This window comes from Phoenix dactylifera, chromosome 4 (assembly GCF_009389715.1).
Source record: "Phoenix dactylifera cultivar Barhee BC4 chromosome 4, palm_55x_up_171113_PBpolish2nd_filt_p, whole genome shotgun sequence".
Classification (NCBI taxonomy): Eukaryota; Viridiplantae; Streptophyta; class Magnoliopsida; order Arecales; family Arecaceae; genus Phoenix; species Phoenix dactylifera.
The window spans coordinates 7,554,908-7,574,189 of record NC_052395.1 but is presented as its reverse complement, the minus strand read 5'-3'; the positions used below and the strand labels follow the sequence as shown (position 1 = coordinate 7,574,189).

Genomic DNA, 19,282 nt, shown 5'->3' with positions numbered 1-19,282 from the left:
AACATTCTTCCGGATTTCTACGGGAAATCCGTTCGAGTTCGGGTCCATTAAACGCGATTATCCTGGAGAGGGAGCCTCATATTAACGTTGGAGGCCATACGCGATTTTCTATATCCGTCCCTTTACTCGGTAGGCTACACTCGCACAAAATTAGTGTGAGCCGCCGGTATACCAAAAAAAATAAAATAAAAAAAATAAAAGGATGTAGAACAGTAGAAGTTCTAGCGAAATATATTTTATTTTGTGAGGGGAACTTGGTCATGATAAATATGTTCTTTTTATTTTCTGGAAAATAAATGAATAGAGCAAAAAAATAAAAAAAATTTCCAAGAGTATAATTCATCATGAGATCAGGAACATGGGCAAACAAATCCGAATTATGAACAAATTGTACAGTACTCCATTATTTTCTCAAAGAGAGGTGAACTAAACTATTAATATCCTATGCAAGATCTTAAATTCTTATTGTTACATGTAAAGGATTTGAGACCAACCAGACTCTTTATCAGAGTCTAAATCACAATGGGAGGGAAAGAACGAAACCTGACTGTTGCTGATTAGGATTCATAAAGTAAACCAAGATTTAAGAAGCACCCGAAAGTTCCTTTCTTGATTCTGGGCCCTTCATGAATAGCCATCACACAACATAAATATCCCCTGAGAAAAGGTCTCATGTTGTCACAACCATGAAGGACATGCCAGTCCTTCTGCATCTCATTTTATCATGCAAGATTTACAGATATTATAGCTGGGCATCCAAACACCCCTTGAATGACCATAGCTATTAAAGCCAAGTACAACTCGCAATGCTTATGCACTGAGAAATGGTTACCTCTACACGAAATAACATCAAATTGTTGAGTTACGATTCAGCATATCCAAAGTCCAATGATTGTTAACATTTTTCTGGGACATCGAAGAGGAGCTTGAGGTGAATGGTTAATCTGCTTCAATATGCCAGACAATTCTTCTCTGAGTATATTTCAGCCATTCTAGTTTAGACGCAGAATTAGGTAGAACTCATACCACCATCTCAGCCTCTCTCAAATCGGTTGGTATACCAACATCCAGCCTCATGGTAGGTTTGTACTGTTCTGGCACTCTTGCTCCACCCTGAACACACAGCTCCACCACAGCTGGTGCCTGTCCATAGAAGTTCCTCAGCTCTCGCTGCAGCTCTGGTTCTGTTTCTGGTACATGCCACACGTACCTTGGTGGTATCAGGTCATCAATCACTGCCGCCTGCCAGCCATGCTGCCCATTCCGCTGCTGGTGCTTGAATGCCCCACAATTCTGTGCCTTGTGCCCGCTGGGTCCTACGTGCAGCTCGGGGCAGTAGCCACACACCCTCACCGCGTACTTCCTCATCAGCCTCCCAGCACCCTGCCTAAGAGTCTCCCATGCTTCAAGCGTCTCCTCAGCAAGGGAAGCAGTCTCCTCGGCACTGGATGGTGGAAATGCATCAGAATCAGGAATTTCATCCAGAATCGGCTTCTTAAATTTATCAGGCATGGGGTCAGGCAAGTCATCTTCGTTAGCATCAATGATCTCGCTCTTCCTAATGCGAATAACAGGCTTCCTCCGCCGCTTGGTGGGTAAGTCGGGAAGGTCAACACCAGCCTGCACACAAAGCTCCACAACAGCTGGAACTCGGGGGATGGAGAACCTCTCCTCATGAGAGATTCGCCTACCAAGGCGGTCAAAAATATGGTAGGCCTCAACAGGCAGAAATACATCTTCCACTGTTGCATTGGTCCACTCATGCAGACTCCTGCGTTTATCTGCGTGCAGGCCTCGGCATGATTTGAATGGGTGCCCAGACTGGCCAACATGAATTTCATTGCAATACCTTGCAAAAAAAAAAGGAAAGAAAAGAAAACATTGTTTACTCAAGAATCTGCAAATCCTTACGTAACTAGCTGCTTTGGCCAATCAACAAACAAGCATAGGCAATGGTGAACGACAAAACTGACCAAACTCTAGGTAATAAAACATAAAGGTTTCAACAAACATCTGATATAGTAATAGACACCAGAATATTGGTGATATTTGCAGTCAGTTGAGACTTGTCATGGTCTGACTACACATAAAAGTTGGAGAGGCTACAATCAATTGAGAGCATTTGGGTCGGTTTGCTCTTGAGGGTCAAATAGGTACTGAAGATCAAATGAAGTCAGAAACTCCAATTCTAAGACAGCCACAAAAGAAATGCAATTTAATTGTTTCAGTTCTCACTACATATATATTTCATTGGTGTAAGCACGAAATTAGAAACCTGAGTATATCAAAGAAAAGATACACCACTACATGTTTGTGGTATCTTCACACAGAATAAGTACCCCATAGGCTAACAAAGGCTTTATGGTTTTAACAAAAGTAGCACATCAATGGGAAGCTAAATAAATCTCACTTCAAAATTGATTCATTATATACACACCAGTTGTGTTGAATGTCAGTAAAGTCTAACTGTTTCCTGAAGCATTTATTACCTATACATTTAAGTAAAACTACAAATACAACAGTGGTGCTGGAAGGCATTGCAACAATAAAGGCAAGCATACAATGTCCAATATAATGATGCAACAATGAACTATGCATGTCAACATTATGCAAGGTGCTCAAAAGAAGAGGAATAGTGGAGAAAGATACTTGCAAGCTTGCACTGGTACTACTTTCATTAGCCTTTTCAGATTGTTTATCAACAAAATCCTTGCATTCATCACTTCATATGCAACTGGTATCAGGCTTCTAACCAGCATTCCATTTCTTGGTGGCGGTGTTGGTCTTCTAGGCTTTCCCCTGGCTTTCTTTTGCCTCTCTCTTGCTGCACGCCTTAGCTCCAATATGGGAATAGGAAAGGGTTTCTTCTCCTTCTTTGAGTAATAGCGAGGAAAATCAGCATTTTGAGGGTAACTACTTTTGTCTATCACAGAACTTGGATGGTCTTGGCAAAAACACTGAGTTGGAAGTCTGAAAATCAACAAACATTTAACTTTCTTAGCACCATGCTGCAAATAAACAACCAACAAGGTTCGATTTAATGTTTCCCATACCAATGGCTGATCTGATATCTTCTAATATCATACGCAAAGAATGACAATTATACATAAGTTCAAGGAAAATTGATATATATTTTAATAAAGCTCAAGCGGTTCTTAAATCAGAACAAAAAATACACCCAGCAACTCCACAGGAATGGGGAGGAAGGAGGGAGGGGGGGCTGCGAAAGAGAGATGGAGATGCCATGATTCTTGTGTAAGAAACAAAGCAGTTGAAAGATCAGAAGCTGGGAAAAACAATAAGGAACATCTCCTTAGAATGTTTACTAAACAAAGCATGATGCATATGAAGCCAGAATGCAATCCCTAGAGTGATACTGCACCCTCTCTACATCTTCATTCACATCTATCTTATCCATAGTTGGTAACTTTTTGAAAAGCAAACCTGACATGAAAAACAATAGCTTCAGTTTGTTCAACTGGATCGAATTAACATGCAAAGTGTGCATTCTTGAAAAAAGAATCATGAATCTGCATACCTGATCCTTCTTTAGCTATTGACTTACAAGTCATTTGTAGAATCCCAAATTTAATTATTTTTTCTCAAAGTACAAATCACATCACTGCTAAAAATCATCCTAGTTAGCTCCTTAATGGTACTAAAATAATTTGAGAAGCTTCGACCAGATTAGTTGATGAAACCTGACGATATTTCTGGTTGGTTAAGTATGCAATGACTCGTCCAGGTTTTGAGAATGATTAGGCCAGTTCATCCAATTCTACCATTTCTTGGAAGTCATGCATTTTTTTATTCACTCTACTTTGGAAAAGATCATATCACAGTAAAAGATTGTCCCCTTTTTTTTGGTAAAAGTAAAAAGATTGTTCAATTACTTAATAACAAGGGTGGAAAACTAAGCGATTTAATCAAGTATTCAACCATAGCAAGCCAATTACAGGTTGAATTAATGCAACCACCTATTCTCAGCAATGAACCAGACAGATTTTATGCTGAGCTTTTGGGCAAAACTCCCACACCATTCGAAGTTTTGAACATTTCAGTTTCATCAAAAGTGATCCAAACCCACAGGTTGGTCACATTCCAGTCGAAACTGACTAATAGATCCCAAATATATATACATAAGGACAAATTTTTTATCTTTCTTTTGTCAATCTTTCATTTTTTTTTCAAATTTCAAGAAGATTTTTGACAAAGTTAAACTTAAAATATGAAAGTTCTGGAATGAGTTGTAAACATTTTGTTATTGGGTTGACAGAACAAATATAAAGAACAAAATATGGTGACAGTCTAGAGCTCAAATCTTGAAGAGATTTAGAGGTCCATGCGTAAGATTGTCATGAGACTATAAAGGATATATTATACTCTAATATGACATGAAAAATATTTTTGAACTTCTTCAAATTTTCAAAAAATGTTTTCTGAGTGTTTCAGCACAGACCATCAAAAGTGAATAAACAAGCACACTTAGGCTCTAAACAAAACAACATGTGCTAAAAAATGTCTAATTTATTTTGTCGACTTGCTTTAGCTTTTTCTTATTTTGATATTTCACAATTTTTCATATTCTTGAATTTATTTGGCAAACTTCAAAATTGAAACTGAACCAGTGTTTTCAGACCTTGCTCCTCAATCTACTTCAAAGACAAGATCATCAGCATATTAACTAAAAAACTCTGTATGGAATCATGCAGTTACTCAAATAATTATTTAGCTTTAATAATCAGAAAATGCCATTCATTTTCACTGTATAACATTCTTATATAGTCATCAGGTATGAATTACAAGCCAAAGAGGAGCAGCAACAGCAATTCCTAGCCTTCCTTGTGCTATCAATTGTTTCACCATTGCCTATTTTAAGCTCAAACTAATACACATAAATTTAATGCATGGATTATATGAGAACGTGGATGGGTGGGGGAGAAATGAGACATAAAGTTATAATAAATAAATCAAAAGTAGAAGTACACACTCCAATTCCACCTATGATCTCAAATTCAGCTCTAACTAATGCATCAACGGATGATAATGTGAACAGTGTCAAGAAAGATATTGGTGAGGATGATTGATAACATGCTAAACATAGACATTTCGTTTGTATTAGTCTATTCAAGACTTATTAAGAAATTGGAGTTCTAGTTCTTCGAACCAATATAATGTCCTTTCTGAGACTGAATATTCATGACAGCATAACTAATAACTCATCATAAGTTTACTATTTAGAGTGTTTTCCTCAGATTCAATAGTAGGGGAAAAAAGTCTCACATTGTAGGCTAATCACTAGGAGATACTAGCTATTGTCAGCTTGTGTTGCCATTATATACTTAATTTTGAATGATATATGATCATGTATGGAAATTGTTTCCTTCATGAGAATTAAGAACAGAGTGTGCCTCTTAAATGATATAAGCAGTAGACTAACTTAATGCAAATTTACAGTTTCCTGTATGTTTCATGTTGCTTTTAGTAGTTATGACTCAGCCTAGTGAATAATAATTCATTCAAGTCACCTAATCTGAAAAATATGAGTCTTCGGAGATGCAAATATTCTTTTCCGCCCATGCTTTAATACAAACATAACCTAAACCAGTAGCGTTGATGCAAAACCATGGACTTTATGACATACTTCAAGATAATGACTTTATTGGAACTCCCTGTTTTAACTTGTTTTATACACATCAAAAAACCAATTTGGCTCATGAATTCCCTATGCGTCAAATTTACCCATCAACATTGATGTCTATTAGTTAGAATCCAGTTGAGAAAACTACAATTCAGCAATCTCAAAATCAGCTACATTACGTTTGCATGCGGTCAGCATCCAGCAACTAGAAATTGAAGCATAAACAAGGGCATGGCCATTTCAACCATTTTACAGCACTATATAGATCTTCATATCCATATAACAAGGAGGAATAGCAGCGAAAATGATTTTGAATTCGTACAATTCTTTTTTTTATAGAAAAAACATACTATTATGACTTGAAAGCAGAAACAGAGCATCATACGACTCTAGCTGAGGGCCCACATAACTCATGGGAATGGGAAAAAAAAGCTGACCTGACATGCTGACAGCCTTGGTGTGCATCCTTGACAGGAACCGCATCCAGATTTAGCTGCTCCTTGATCTGTTAATGAGTTTAATTGTAAGACAACAGTTTATTAAACAATCAGAAATTTGAAAGGACCAGCAAAGCGAACTATTGAAGATAATTTTTACTTGTTATAGAAAGACAAGCATGTAAGAAATCAAAAGTAATATTGTATTGCCAACTACATCCAAACAACTGAATGGTGACATTTTTGTTTCCACTAAGTGCATAATTATATCCAACCAAGGTATGACAATTGACGGATACAAACCTAAGCTAGTGAAATAGAAGATATTAGACAAGGTTGTGTCCTAGTCATACAGTTTCCCTGAAGTAAAAATGGAGTTCATAATGAATTTCTAGCTGTAGCCGGTACAGTTTTGACATAAATGATATGCTTAGTCATTAACATTCAACGCCATTTTATGGCACGTTAACTTCTTATTCATCAGATATACACTCCACTTTTGGTTTTTTTTTGGGGGCATGTTCATTCTCATATTCTTGGGGATTCATATATGCATTTTGTTTTCTAATTTACTATTAGAAACAAAAGATGTAGAAACAAAACACAATGCCACTTTCTTCTCCCTTTTTCACCTCCAAAGTTTGCCACCTAGATCAAGTCCTTGACAGAGTGTATTTCAATTCTTGCTCATTATTTTCATCAAACTCTCCTTAGACTCTGTCTTCAACTTGATCATGAGACAATTCCTTATCATGACTCTTTTTGGCAAACCTCTAAGATGGTTTAACCATCTCCAAAACTGCTTTTCCTCCCTTTTCTGCACGGATGCTACTTGTGACCTTTTTGATTTACCATCCTTCCTGAGAACAAGTTCTTCCTAATCAATCACATATTCACACTCCATTGAAATCATCATCTTTGAAAGCTACATCATTTGGAAGGGGGAAAAAAATCCACAACGTGAGGCTTGCATTCCATCGATGGATCGCAAGAGCCACAACAATAAACTCAGAGAGGCAATAAATCGAGCATATCAAAGACACAAGAGTCAAAGTCCGGATGTCTCCTTGGCTCCGATTCTCCTGACATAAATTCTTCGCTGTAGTAGTGCTGACGGACAAATAACCATGCAGGATTCCAGATAGTATCATGAATTTGAGATGGAAAGAAAGGAAGTGCACGCCATACCCTTTTGTTCGATAAGAGGGAGCTGAGGAAGGCCGAACGGGACGCGCGGATACCGGAGAATCTCTGGGAGCTCGACGAGGAGTAGAAGAAAACGAAGGTTGATTTTGCGGTTGAAGCAGAAGAAGGAAGGAGGGAGAACAAGGAAGGAGAAAGAGAAGAAGAAGGAGAAGAAGATGAGCAGCTCATCACATCACCAACTGATGCTGGCGACGCTCTCCTCCTCGGCGCCCGTGGGATAGAGATATCCAAAAAGAAATATCGGATGGACCAGTCGCGGATCCACCGTCTCCCGAATCCAAAGGGAACCCGAGCCCCGGAGCCTGGCCGAGGGCCGAGCTGGAAGTGGCCAACAGCGACCAGGCCGGGCCCAAAAATCTTTTACGGACATGTACGTATTTTTTCTTAGGCCCTGCCTTAAAAGCAGGATAAGGGAAGGGATAAATGGATAATTATATTATCCTTATTTTATTGTTGGAAAATGACAACCAGACATTTCAGCTCTCCAGAAGACCAGAACTGTCCATCCCCTACAGCAAGTCCGAATCGGACGGTATAAAGCATACTGTACCATACCATTTCGGCACCGATACTTTGTACGGATGGCGTAGCAACCCTCGATATAGCGACAAAACTTCATATCGTACCGATATTGTGCTGATATGGCACCGATACGAGATCTGGTACCGAGACGGTGAACTCAAAACTATGCTATCTCATCATAATTTCTCTTGGTCTAACTTTGCAAAATAAAAAGTGGTAAGAAAATAAAATGTATCTGTCTTTTGACTTAGGTAATACCTGGTACATATTAGATATACTTTGGTAATTGGAAATAATTGAATAGGGATGAAATTATTTTGAAATGTAAATTTTGTATGATCTCTGCTTGTTTAGTATTATCTGTAACTATCAAGGATAACAAGCAAACGTATACCGTCTACTTTTTTACTTTTTGTTGCAAGAGCAAACGCTTTAGATGCATGACTAATGGTCGATTAGATAGATGTAATTCTAAATAAATGTCTACAAAGAACATTAAGTCGCCAACGAAAGTTAATTGGCTTGCAATGAATTTGATAGGTTGTTGAATGAATGCTTATATTAGACAAAAAGTCATTCTATAATGAGCAAAAGGATTTAAGATACTCGGGTTCTAGATCAAGAAGATTTCTGTAGGCAGTGTGAAAAATGAGCAATGTTAATGTCTAGACTATTAAAAAAAAAAATATCTCTTTGTGCAGGATCTAGATCTATCTTAAAATATTTCTGTTGAAATTAGGGATGGCAATGCTTAACCATTTAATTTATGTAACTTGAGTCAATTTATTATAGATCAAATTAGATTACTTGTTTAATGAATAAGCCTTGATAAAATTTTGATCCATCTTGCATCTGATAAATCCCCCCAACTGTTGACTGCATAGACATTTATATGCGTGCATGGAGAAGACAGCCTCCGTGCCTCATGGAGTCATGGTGGTGGTTTGAAATTTAAATGCACCCGCAGTGGAGACTAACGCCCCACGGCGCTCGATAGAGGTCCAATTCCCAAATTATTAAATCCCTCCCGCATTCGAGCCGTTGCAAAACCCTAACCCTAACCCAAACCCCCACCAAGACCTCTTCGAGAGGACAAGGACGACCTCCACTGAGAAGAAATTAGGTTAGGGTTTATCCGCGCCTCTTTCCCCTCTCCATTTCTGCTCGATTATTGTTTCGAAAGCCGTTGGCTTCGAGATGGATGCCGTCCTCCTCGAATCCCCGACCGTCGCGAAACCCCCGGCCTTCGCCCCTCTCGCGGGCCTCAATTTTCAATCCGTGCTCAAGGAATCCATCGACCGATTCCTGATCGAAGTCCAGAAGGAGTCCTGCGACTTCTCCGCCTTCCGTTCCATCTTCTTCCGCTTGATCCAGTCCAGCGCCGACCCTCCGCTCGAGGTAATCTGGTTATACTCCGCGGTTGGCTACCACGAGGCCATTGCATCCAAAAAAGACGCCATTGAACGCGTTATGGCCGTCAAGGACCTCCTTCAGCTGCTTTTCGCTTGCTCCGCTTCTTGTGGTGGCCTAAAGTCGATAGCTTTGCTTGCTCCTGCTGTTTCCGAGTTGTATCGATGCGTGACAGAGGCGGAGAAGCTCTCCAAGAAGGTGGCGAAAAAGGCGAGGAGGGAGATCGAGGCTTTGGTGGAAGGGATAATCAGTTACATCAGCATTTGTAGCAGCAAGAGCTCCAAGGTGGAAGAATTTTCTGATAGCTACCTGCTTCCTTGCTTTGTTGATCTTGTTCGAGTCTGGACGGTGCAGCATTCGTGTGGATTGGATGGCCTGGGAGTACTTTTTCCCTTGGTTAGTGATGAGATTCGGGGCCAGTTCCGGAAAGAAGGGTGTGGTACTGGTTATTTGGCTGGTGTTGTGGTTACCGAGGCTTTCTTGCTGAGGTTGTGCTTAAAGATCAAAGCAGCCGGGGCGCCAAGGTCTGACTTACAGAAGGAGTTGAGAATTTGGGCTGTCAGTTCGATAACTACTTTTCAGAACCGTGTCTTCTTTGGTAATTGTTTATTCCCTTTTAGATTTATATTATTACCAATTCGAAATACATGTTGCAGACCAGCATCATCGTCTTTGCAGTTGATTCTAGATACAAGGACTGAATATCTCTGTCTGAGCAGCAACCATGCCATCACTAATTTTTCATATGATCATTTTCCCCCTTGATTTGCAAAACTTACCGAACTGGAATTGAGTGCTTTAACCATGATTAGCAGCTTAAACATATCTTGTTAGTTGGCTTTAACATAGACCTTGTCATGCAGACATTCGGTTCTCTTGTATGAATGCCTTGGTGTTAAAAAGCATGATGTATTGAAGATGGAATTATCTTCTTTTTTCTATTGCATATGTTGTTTAAATATTATTAGCCTAGTTGCATAGTTTGATTAGATTCTTATTCTTCTTTGTAATAATCAGAGATACTACTCAGGCTGCTGCTGGACCCACCAATGCCTGTCAGCTTCCTCTTGGTAAGTAATTATTACTTGCAGACACTCTCGACAAAATTCACTGAATATGCATTTGAGTATCATCGAATGTCTGTTAGTGCTGAATCTCATGCTTGACCCCCTGCCTTGTTTGCTGAAATGGACCAGACTTAATTATGCATTTGAAAAATGTCGTATCCTGTTCAGACAGCTTTTTTAAGAGTTATATCTGTAATTTATTTGTAAGTCATTATGGCACTCACACAAAGCACATTATCCCATTAATCTTGTTACACAAAGTCGCCAAGTTTTCCCCATCGCATCTTGACAAATAATAGTTTGCAGTTGATCTATGTGATCCCATAAATTATAATCCTCTTTGGTGTGCAGTTACCTGAGATCATAAAGAAAAGATTTGTTTCATATTTTCTCTACATATTTGCCTTGTAGAAAGCTTGCTAATGGGGTGATATGGCTGAAGCAACCTGTGTGATTGGGTGATAAAGGTGTATATTTTCTTGCTAACAGAGTTGTACAAATTAATAAGTTGGGTTACGTTGGGATACATGCCTCTTGTTAAAATAGTCTTCATGACTAAGAGTGAGCTCTAGATTGAGTGGCTATGCCGTTATAACAATACAACTATAACCTGTTTCCCTTGAGAACTTAGCTGTAAGTCATATTTTAACACACATTTAGTAAGATCTCCTACATCTTTAGGTCCAGTAACCCACATTTTATCTGACACATATACTGAATAAATGAGAGAACCCTTGCATCTACATAACAACTGCATATTAAGTATCGGCCCCAAGCTTGGCTGTTGAGCACAATTAGTGCACTATTTTGTTTCTCTTGGTTATTTTCATTCCATTTGCATTTGTACCACTTCTACTCTTATGAAATGCCTTTATGCAAAGCACATCCATGACAGTGCTCTAGGAAGCAGCAGTTTTTATCTCTTTGTATTTGGTAAGTACTTGTGAATGAGCAGTTAATTGTGTGGGATGGGAGAAAAAGGTCGGAGAGGAGAAGATATAAGAGAGCATCTAGGAAAACATAGTTGCAAGTTGGGCAGATCTTTTTTTTCAACATTTTCAGAAAAAATGGACTTCCTTTTGCTTTTGTAGCTGCAAGTGAATGTATTTTTTGGCAAAACACAGAGACCCATAGGATGTGTGGTTCAAGAATTAGAAAAGTGGATAGGAATAGTTACTCCAAAAGTTGTTCCTCTCTATTTGGGCGTGCTTCATGTTGCTTCTACTTTTTAAAAATTCCTCATAAAAGAAGAACCTAGAAGTTGGGTTTTCTAGCTTCTCCTAAAAGTACCTTTTTGCTTTTTTTCTTCTTTTAGATATTGTTACCAAAGCACTTATTTTTTCAAGAAAGTACATTTTTACTGTAAAAGCTACAAAAGTACTCATTTTTAAGCAACACCAAATATGCCTTTTGGCTAAATTTTTTGGAATAACTCTGACAGTATTTTTATCCAAAAAAAAGGAAGTTAGAATAGAAGAGGGCTTAATTCCAGGAATAAAGTTATCCCAGCTCCTTTTTTGGCCAGTTATCCATGAATAAACAGTCTTGACTGGGATAACTATTCTTTCCTTATTCATGCTCTTCAAGACCTGTTTGACAGGAAGAAATCTTATTCCATGTCTCACTCCTGTTCTATTCCCGAACAAAATGTGGCCTTAGTTTTTGTTTTTTTGGAGGGTGGATTATGGTTAGTGTCTTTCTAGAACAATCATGAATATTGCTATTACATGCAGGATGTAATTTTTATTAGAAGTTACAGGGTTTCATCTAATAAAAAATCTGCCTGGACAAATCAGGCCATAATTTGAGATCTGTAAGCTTTCCTTGGCATCTATATTATATCTTTCTTGGTTAGCCTGGCTGGCTGAAACTTAAACTGATGAATGCTTCTGATTGCAGTGAGTTTTCATTTGATGTTTGCCTAATGCTTTTAGGTATTAAGATGGCTAACATTTGTTTGTTTTGTCATTACTTATGTTACTTCAGATTGCGTTCTCTACAGAATGCTACAAGGCAAGTATCTATTGCTCTAAAAGGCAAATAATATGAAATTTTCAAGTGATGATTGTTTTCCTAAGAGGCGCTGTTCTGATGGTGGAACTCCAGTAGTTTGACTGTAGTGGGCCCATCACCTTGGCTAAGGCTGGTGCATGTTTTTTGACTTAGAGATTATGCAGTCATTCTTTATTCAGAAAAGCAAAAGCAATTCCTGATCCAATTTTCTGATTTAAATTTTTCCGTCACTCTTCCTGCACTTGGAGTTCTCATTGGTTGTTCTATATCATTAATTGTTTGCAAGTGATGTCCGGTTCTCAGGTTATATATATAGACTTTTACATGGGATCAGGCCTTAACAATTTGTTTTTCCCCATCTTATCCAGATGTAAAGATTATGTTCTAATGTAAAGGTTGTGTTTTCAGTGTTCTATGGATGAAAGCTTGGTGAGAGACATTCTCTATGATGCTGTTATATTAGTAGATTATTCTTTCATTAATCCTGGATTTGAGGTGGAACGATCTGATGATTCTATAATGAATCTTCTTATGACACGGTTGATTGTTACCCATGAAGCCATCCAAGTTGCCAGGTAAGGAATTAATCATAATAGTACTCGAGATGCTTGTGGATGTGTGTATTTTGGTGCTGATCTCCACTGTTGGGTAACAGAAGTAGGGGAGATCAGGGCAAAGCCATTGCTTATATAAATGCATTTTCAACATCGATTATTCCCAATGGATTAGTTAATTGGGTCACTAAACGAGTTGGCTTGGAGAGACTTAACAGACCAACTGCCACCACACCTCAAGCTCTTCTCAGTGTGTATTCTAGATCCCCTATTTCACCATGAACTTTTTATATTTCCCTCTGATGTCTCCAAAAAAGTTCTTACTGATAAGAGACTTGTTTTGACAGAGTGGTTCCTGGGTCTTGAAGAACAAGGTCTGAGGCTGTTCGAAGACAACATATTGAAACTTCATAGTAAATTAATATTTGACGAGACCAAATTTGGGTCTGATGCTTCAGTGTTCAATATGGACAGCAAAAAAACAGATGCAGATCTTTTCTTTTTTGATAACCGAGGGGAGGTTGCTAAGGAGGCTGCAGAGGATGAGGACATGGAAACAATGGATACTGCTTTTCTAGCTGCTGCTCGTTCCATGAAATCAACACCAAGTAATGGAACGAAGAAACGAAAAGAATGGGGAGATGAAGAAGGGGAAGAGCAGATGAAATTTGTCAAGCATAAGCTTGACAACAGTTCAGTGAAAGAGGATTTTGCCCCTTCTGTCGTTCATGATATGAGTAGTGGTAGTGAGGTCGAAAATCCAGCATCTGATGATGACATGGAGGACACAGATTAATGAGCAGAAATCGAATTTTGTGCATGGTGAACAACCGTATCTTGATCGTAGTTGGTGGCACTTCTGCTTGTAATTCAATGAGAAGGATCATTTTGCATGAGTTGATGCTCGGTTCAGGTTCTTGTCATCTTGGGTCGAAGACTTCTGGCTGTGACAAAAGATAGGTGGTCATTTCTTGTGGGTTGTACCAAAAAAACTATCACATGGGTGATCGGAATCAGGTTTGAAAGGCATCTATTAATTGTGGAGACATCCAGTTTTGTTAATTGCTATATGCCTGTTCGATTTCCATCAGCTGGTTACCTGAGTATCTAACACTAGCCATAATCCCAGCCATGTTGGATACTTATGTCTTTAGATATGTCGAATTTACAAGAAGATTGAAAATGATGAGCAGAATTACATGTTCTATATAGCAGGCTATATGAATTTATATTATCCTGATAACCTAAATTGCTTTGGGGCTCATTTTTCTTGCAATTTTCATGCTTATTTGATCTCCAATGTTCAGGTTTAGATCCTGAAAAGTTCCCAATTCTCGCCCACTGCCCACTGCCCACTGTCTTGCTTCACAGCGATTGAAGGATTTTGAGTCTTTCATGAATAGTTAGCTAGTGGCAAGGTTTTGACAATTCTGAGATGAATCTTTTTTCTTAAGCTGTAATTATGAGATGAATCTTGAGAAGAGAATATCAACTTTCCGTGGCAATCAGAAAGTAGGGACATTCCTGGTGCACGGGTCTATTCGTGAGTTATGGCATCAGTTCACTGCTCACTCACAGCACCCAGGATTCAGGTTGCATCGTACGCCCATGGAAGAATGATTGATCTTCTTTCATGATGCCAACCATTGGATCACACCATGCACAGCTGTTCAAGCATTCCGAACTCTCTCATTCAGAGTGGATTCAGGAGAAGGAAGGTGAATCCTTCTTTCATGCTTAATGTACAACCCTACATGGAACTAACCTGTCGCCCATGCAAGTATGCAACCTCTGCACACCCAGTTCCGATTTGGCCAAGAGGATTGGTTTAAAGTGGGAAAATTAAATGGCTAGAGTTGAATGCAAATAAACTTCACATCGTACCCAGGCTCAAATGGTTGTTATTAATGTCTATTGAAGTACTGCAAGCGGTATGAAACAGCCTAGATCATATCGAGAAACAAAGCAGTGGTGGGTGGTCCATTGGGATAGGATAATCCCAATGTTTCCTTTACTGTAGGATTGCAATGTGGCGATCTAAATGGATAGATTTCCAATGTTCAGTTGGAAGTCAAAATAAGGTGAAGATAATAAATAAATCTTGCCGACGAATGGACGTGACATGATCCAAACCCAACAGGTAGGCCAGTATCGATCACATCCTAAAACCCATCCCCTGTCTCTTCCATGCTGAAGGAAGTGAAGAGTTGTAAAGCTACACGTACGTGCGTGTGAATGAAAACGCTGAAGGAGGGCGATTTCCTCATGGCTGTGGTCAGGATCAATAGACTATCCATTCTTTGTGAAAAATACTTAGGTAGAGTTAGCCTACCACGTCATCCGTGGACTAGTCCAACAAAAATCAGACATGTCAGCCCTCTTCTCAACTAGTTCTAACCATGGTTAGAAGTTTTTTTTTGAAAAAAAAAACGAGCTCCCCCTTCCTCCCCCATTTGAGATACGAAGAGGGGGAGAGCATCCACAATTATTTTTTTATTCTTCTAATTATAGTTAGGATTAGGTTAGACGTCCAATTTTTATTGGACTAATCTACGGATGACGTGATAGACTAAGTCTACCTAAGAATTTCTCTTTCTTTATAGTTATCCGAACTATCGCCTTAGAGCAATGTTATGGTGATGATGTCAATTCAAAGGAGTGAAAAAAACGAGCAATGCTAAGGTAACTAGAAAAATTACTTGAAGAGTCGCTGGATGTCCTGCACCAATCACTTTGCTTCATCTAATGGCACATTTCACCTGAAGCATTCTGGGTTATGCTATATTTGGTTGCGAGGATCTATCTGTATATGTATTTGTTTAGTCCCATGTTAGTCATCCACTAGATAAATCTTAAATAGAGACAAAGAATCCAACAAATATCTTTGAGTTAATTTTTTTGGATGAGGTTCTAGCTTGTCACAAATGATATCATAATAGGCTTGATCTATGACCTATATGGATTTAGCGACACCACAGCACGTCCATTTTTATCGACTATGGGTTGATTATAGTGTTGGTTTATTAGATTTGTAAGTTTTGTGATTGGATTTGAATTAATTTGGATCCGTAGCTTGGTAAAAATGCTAGGGTAAAAACAAGAAAGTATATAGGGAATCATGCGGGTGTATGTTTAATTCTATATCGGCTATATTTTGGGTAGATCTTGAGTATTTATACGAGCTAAAAAAAATTCAAGTAATACCTTCTAACTATTGTTTGTGGGTGAGGTCCTGAGTTATTATATGGACAACTTTCAAGCAAGTCACGCCTATAGAGAAGGCAATAATGCATCTAATAGCTAATTAGGTGGCCCATAGTTGCCAACTACTCTGGAAGTAATATTTGAAAATTTCTTTTGTTATAACCTAGGACCTCATCCAAAATGCCCAGCCGAAAAGTATTTTTTAGATTTCTTAGTTCTGTATAAGTATCTAAGATCTCTCCAGCAAATAATCGATATACGACTAAATACACACTTGCATGAGTCCTCATATACTCTTCCGTTTAAGCCATCGCGTCTTTGCCAGGTTAAGTATTCAAATTAATTTAAATCTAATCACAAATACCATGATCAGTTTGTGATCAGCTCAAATATACCCATGCTGCAGTGTCACAACCCAAAATCTCTCCCAAAAAGACTAGTTAAGAGGTATTTTTTGGATTCCTTAGTCCTACTTAACTACTCAAGATTTTTTCAATGAATAACCAATGTAAGACTAAACATACGCCCGCACAAATCCTCACATACTCTTCCATTTAAGTCCCGATGTCCTCGTCAAGCTAAGAATCCAAATCCACTCAAATCTAATCATAAGCATCATGATTAGTTTATAGTCAGCCTTAATGAATTTGTGCTACAGTGTTCCCTAATCCATAAAAGCTATAGGTCAAATCTATTCTGATACTATTTTGTTACAGTCCACTACCATACCCAACAAGGTTAGCCAAAAAATATTTTTTTAATTTTTTTTAATTCTATATAAATATCTAAAATTTATTCGGTAAATAACTAAAGTGGTCCATATACCGGCATTTCTCTTCCACAAGCTCTCAAGCACGCTTCGTGCCCTGTACCGTGTTTTCGAGGCTCTGATGGACCCCAACCGCTCAAACCATCTTTCCTTCGAGATGAGGAAAATAAAAAAGAAAAAAGCCCTGATGCCTGAGATGTTTCATCCTGGAGTAGCTGAGACGTCCCTTTTGCCAAACTTATGCAAAAGAAAAAGAAAACAAAGACAGTCTTAGGAAGATAAATATTTAAAACATTTCTTGAGAAGACTTAAGAGTAGGGGTGGCAATCGGGTCGGGTCGGTTATAAACAGGTCAGGTCACATGCAGGTCGGATCAGAAAATCATAAACCTGAACCCGATCTATTTATTAAACAGGTCAGAAATTACAAGCTGAACCTGACCTATTTATTAAACAGGTAACTCGATCCAACCCGTTTAACCTGTTTAATAAACAGGTAACCTGTTTACCCAACCCGACCCGACCTGTTTAACCTGTTTGCCCAACCTGACCCGTTTAACCTGTTTAGACCTGTTTAACCTGCCCAACCCGACCTGTTTAACCTGCCCAACCCGACCTGTTTAGACCCGTTTAACCTGTTTAGACCTGTTTAACCTGTTTAACCCGTTTAACCTGTTTATACATGTTTAACCTGCCAACAGTTAAACGGGTTAAACGGTTTAAACGGGTCAGACATATAAAATCCATATCCGACCCAATTAATAAACAGGTTAAACGGGTCGACCTGCTTACGATCCGAACCTGTTTAGGCCAAATCCAAATCTGTTTATGGCGGGTCGAACACGGATCGGGTTGGCGGGTCGGGTCATATTTTGCCACCCTAACTTAAGAGGTGTTGAGCGCTTGGTGTAACTGGAAATTTCTGACAAGCCTCTAAACAAACGATAATTATAAGTGAACAGTGTGTTACTTTGGACCTACATAAGCCGTATTGCTTCGGGCATAAACGCATGGTGATTTTTTATTAAAGAACTAATTTTATTAATATTTTCTTGAATGCAAGCGTGCAACACGCTTAGACGAGAGATTTATACGTCTCACCTACCTTGCATGAATTCCATGCGCCTAAATATCTAATGACGAAAGTTAACTTGCGTGCTTTGCATGCCGTGAACTGAAATATCAAATAGATGGGAGGACTGAATTGAAATATCCAATAGCATAACTTAATCGTGCCATGCACATTTGTATATAGTGCATGGAATCTACCTATAATTAATAAAGCTAAACAGCAGTTTCCTTTGGACGTACTCACTGAATTGAGCTAAATGTGCTAATATACACAAGAAAGAATTATTCATGGATAATTACAGCGGCAGCACAGTCAACCAACAACCATTTCATATAAAATGATAAAAAGAAGTACTCATTTCTGAAAACTTGAGAATTTTTTCCCCTAAAACTTGGAACCTCCTCTTAATAAAAGAGAGCAATCAATAGATTATAGCTCTATCTGCATATTCTGCTTTTATTAGTTCGCAAATAGTTAAATTCAATGTATATAATTGTTTTTGGTAAGGTCCTTGCTTTGTCAAAACAAGATATGACTTAGGAAAAACCAAGGTAACAAACAAATAAATCATACACAATCATCCTTGTGATGGCTTCAACCAATGATACTGGTAATACATGGATGCTTATTAATGATCTGGATGTTGATATTGTATTTTTGAAGTGATCTCGATTTTATCATATTGGCTAAGTTTATGATATTTTAGTTAGGATATATTTGCCAAGATCTTGAAAATCCTTGGCGCTTTTAACACTTACTTATTTTACATCTTGGAAAGATAGTTCGAGATTCCTCTTCATCTTGATCTCAATTTTTTACCAAGATGACTAATATCTAAGCTCTTGAAAGCCTTAGTGGCATTGTGAATTTGTGATATTTGCTTAGTGTCTCGTATAAAACTCTACTAAACATACTTGCATAAGTCTCTCAGGAGATGTGAGGGAAATTGATTAGAAAATCAAATTGGAAAGAGATTTTTTTTTTTGTTAAAAATATAATATAGCCTTGTAATTGGTAAGAAAGTTGAGGGGAGAGAAAAAAAATCACACTCAAACTCGCCAGGAAGAAGGGAAGAAAGTTGGCTGAGAGATACTAAACAATGTCATGCAAAATAAATAAAAAAAAATCATTCCCCCTACAATTTGCATCATTAGAAAAAATTTTGTAGATATAAATGGATGCTACATCTTCTCCATGAAGGTATTAGAGGATTAGACCAAATCAATTTTCAATACTTCATTAAACAAAGAGTCGTGGACTACTACTATACAATGATCAAATTCGATTTCTTTAGTTATTATTGCAATATATATAGGTGAGCACAATAGCTTATTTTGCACCTTACTTGAAAATTAAGCCATTTAATGATTATGATGGCTGCCTTCATG

General features: G+C 38.3%; 2 protein-coding genes across 3 annotated transcripts; one reads left to right on the top strand and one right to left on the bottom strand.

Annotated features, from left to right (window-relative positions):
- Nucleotides 1-658: 658 nt before the first annotated feature.
- On the bottom strand, nucleotides 659-7,591 carry LOC103721821 (APO protein 2, chloroplastic). The gene is made up of 4 exons (XM_008812171.4): nucleotides 7,267-7,591; nucleotides 6,079-6,146; nucleotides 2,650-2,970; nucleotides 659-1,849 (listed from the first exon to the last, which is right to left on the bottom strand). Exons 1-4 carry the CDS (start codon nucleotides 7,450-7,452, stop codon nucleotides 1,021-1,023), a joined length of 1,404 nt encoding a protein of 467 aa, XP_008810393.1. The 5' UTR covers nucleotides 7,453-7,591; the 3' UTR covers nucleotides 659-1,020.
- Nucleotides 7,592-8,734: 1,143 nt separating this feature from the next.
- On the top strand, nucleotides 8,735-14,114 carry LOC103721820. 2 transcript variants are annotated; one of them, XM_026810302.2, is made up of 6 exons: nucleotides 8,735-9,814; nucleotides 10,234-10,286; nucleotides 12,270-12,296; nucleotides 12,705-12,871; nucleotides 12,952-13,100; nucleotides 13,198-14,114. In XM_026810302.2, the coding sequence occupies exons 1-6, from the start codon at nucleotides 9,004-9,006 to the stop codon at nucleotides 13,644-13,646; spliced, it is 1,656 nt and encodes a 551-aa protein (XP_026666103.2). In that variant the 5' UTR covers nucleotides 8,735-9,003; the 3' UTR covers nucleotides 13,647-14,114. The 2 variants fall into 2 exon arrangements, with proteins under 2 accessions (XP_026666103.2, XP_008810392.2); XM_008812170.4 differs by lacking the exon at nucleotides 12,270-12,296 and having other exon boundaries at nucleotides 8,738-9,814.
- Nucleotides 14,115-19,282: the final 5,168 nt, after the last annotated feature.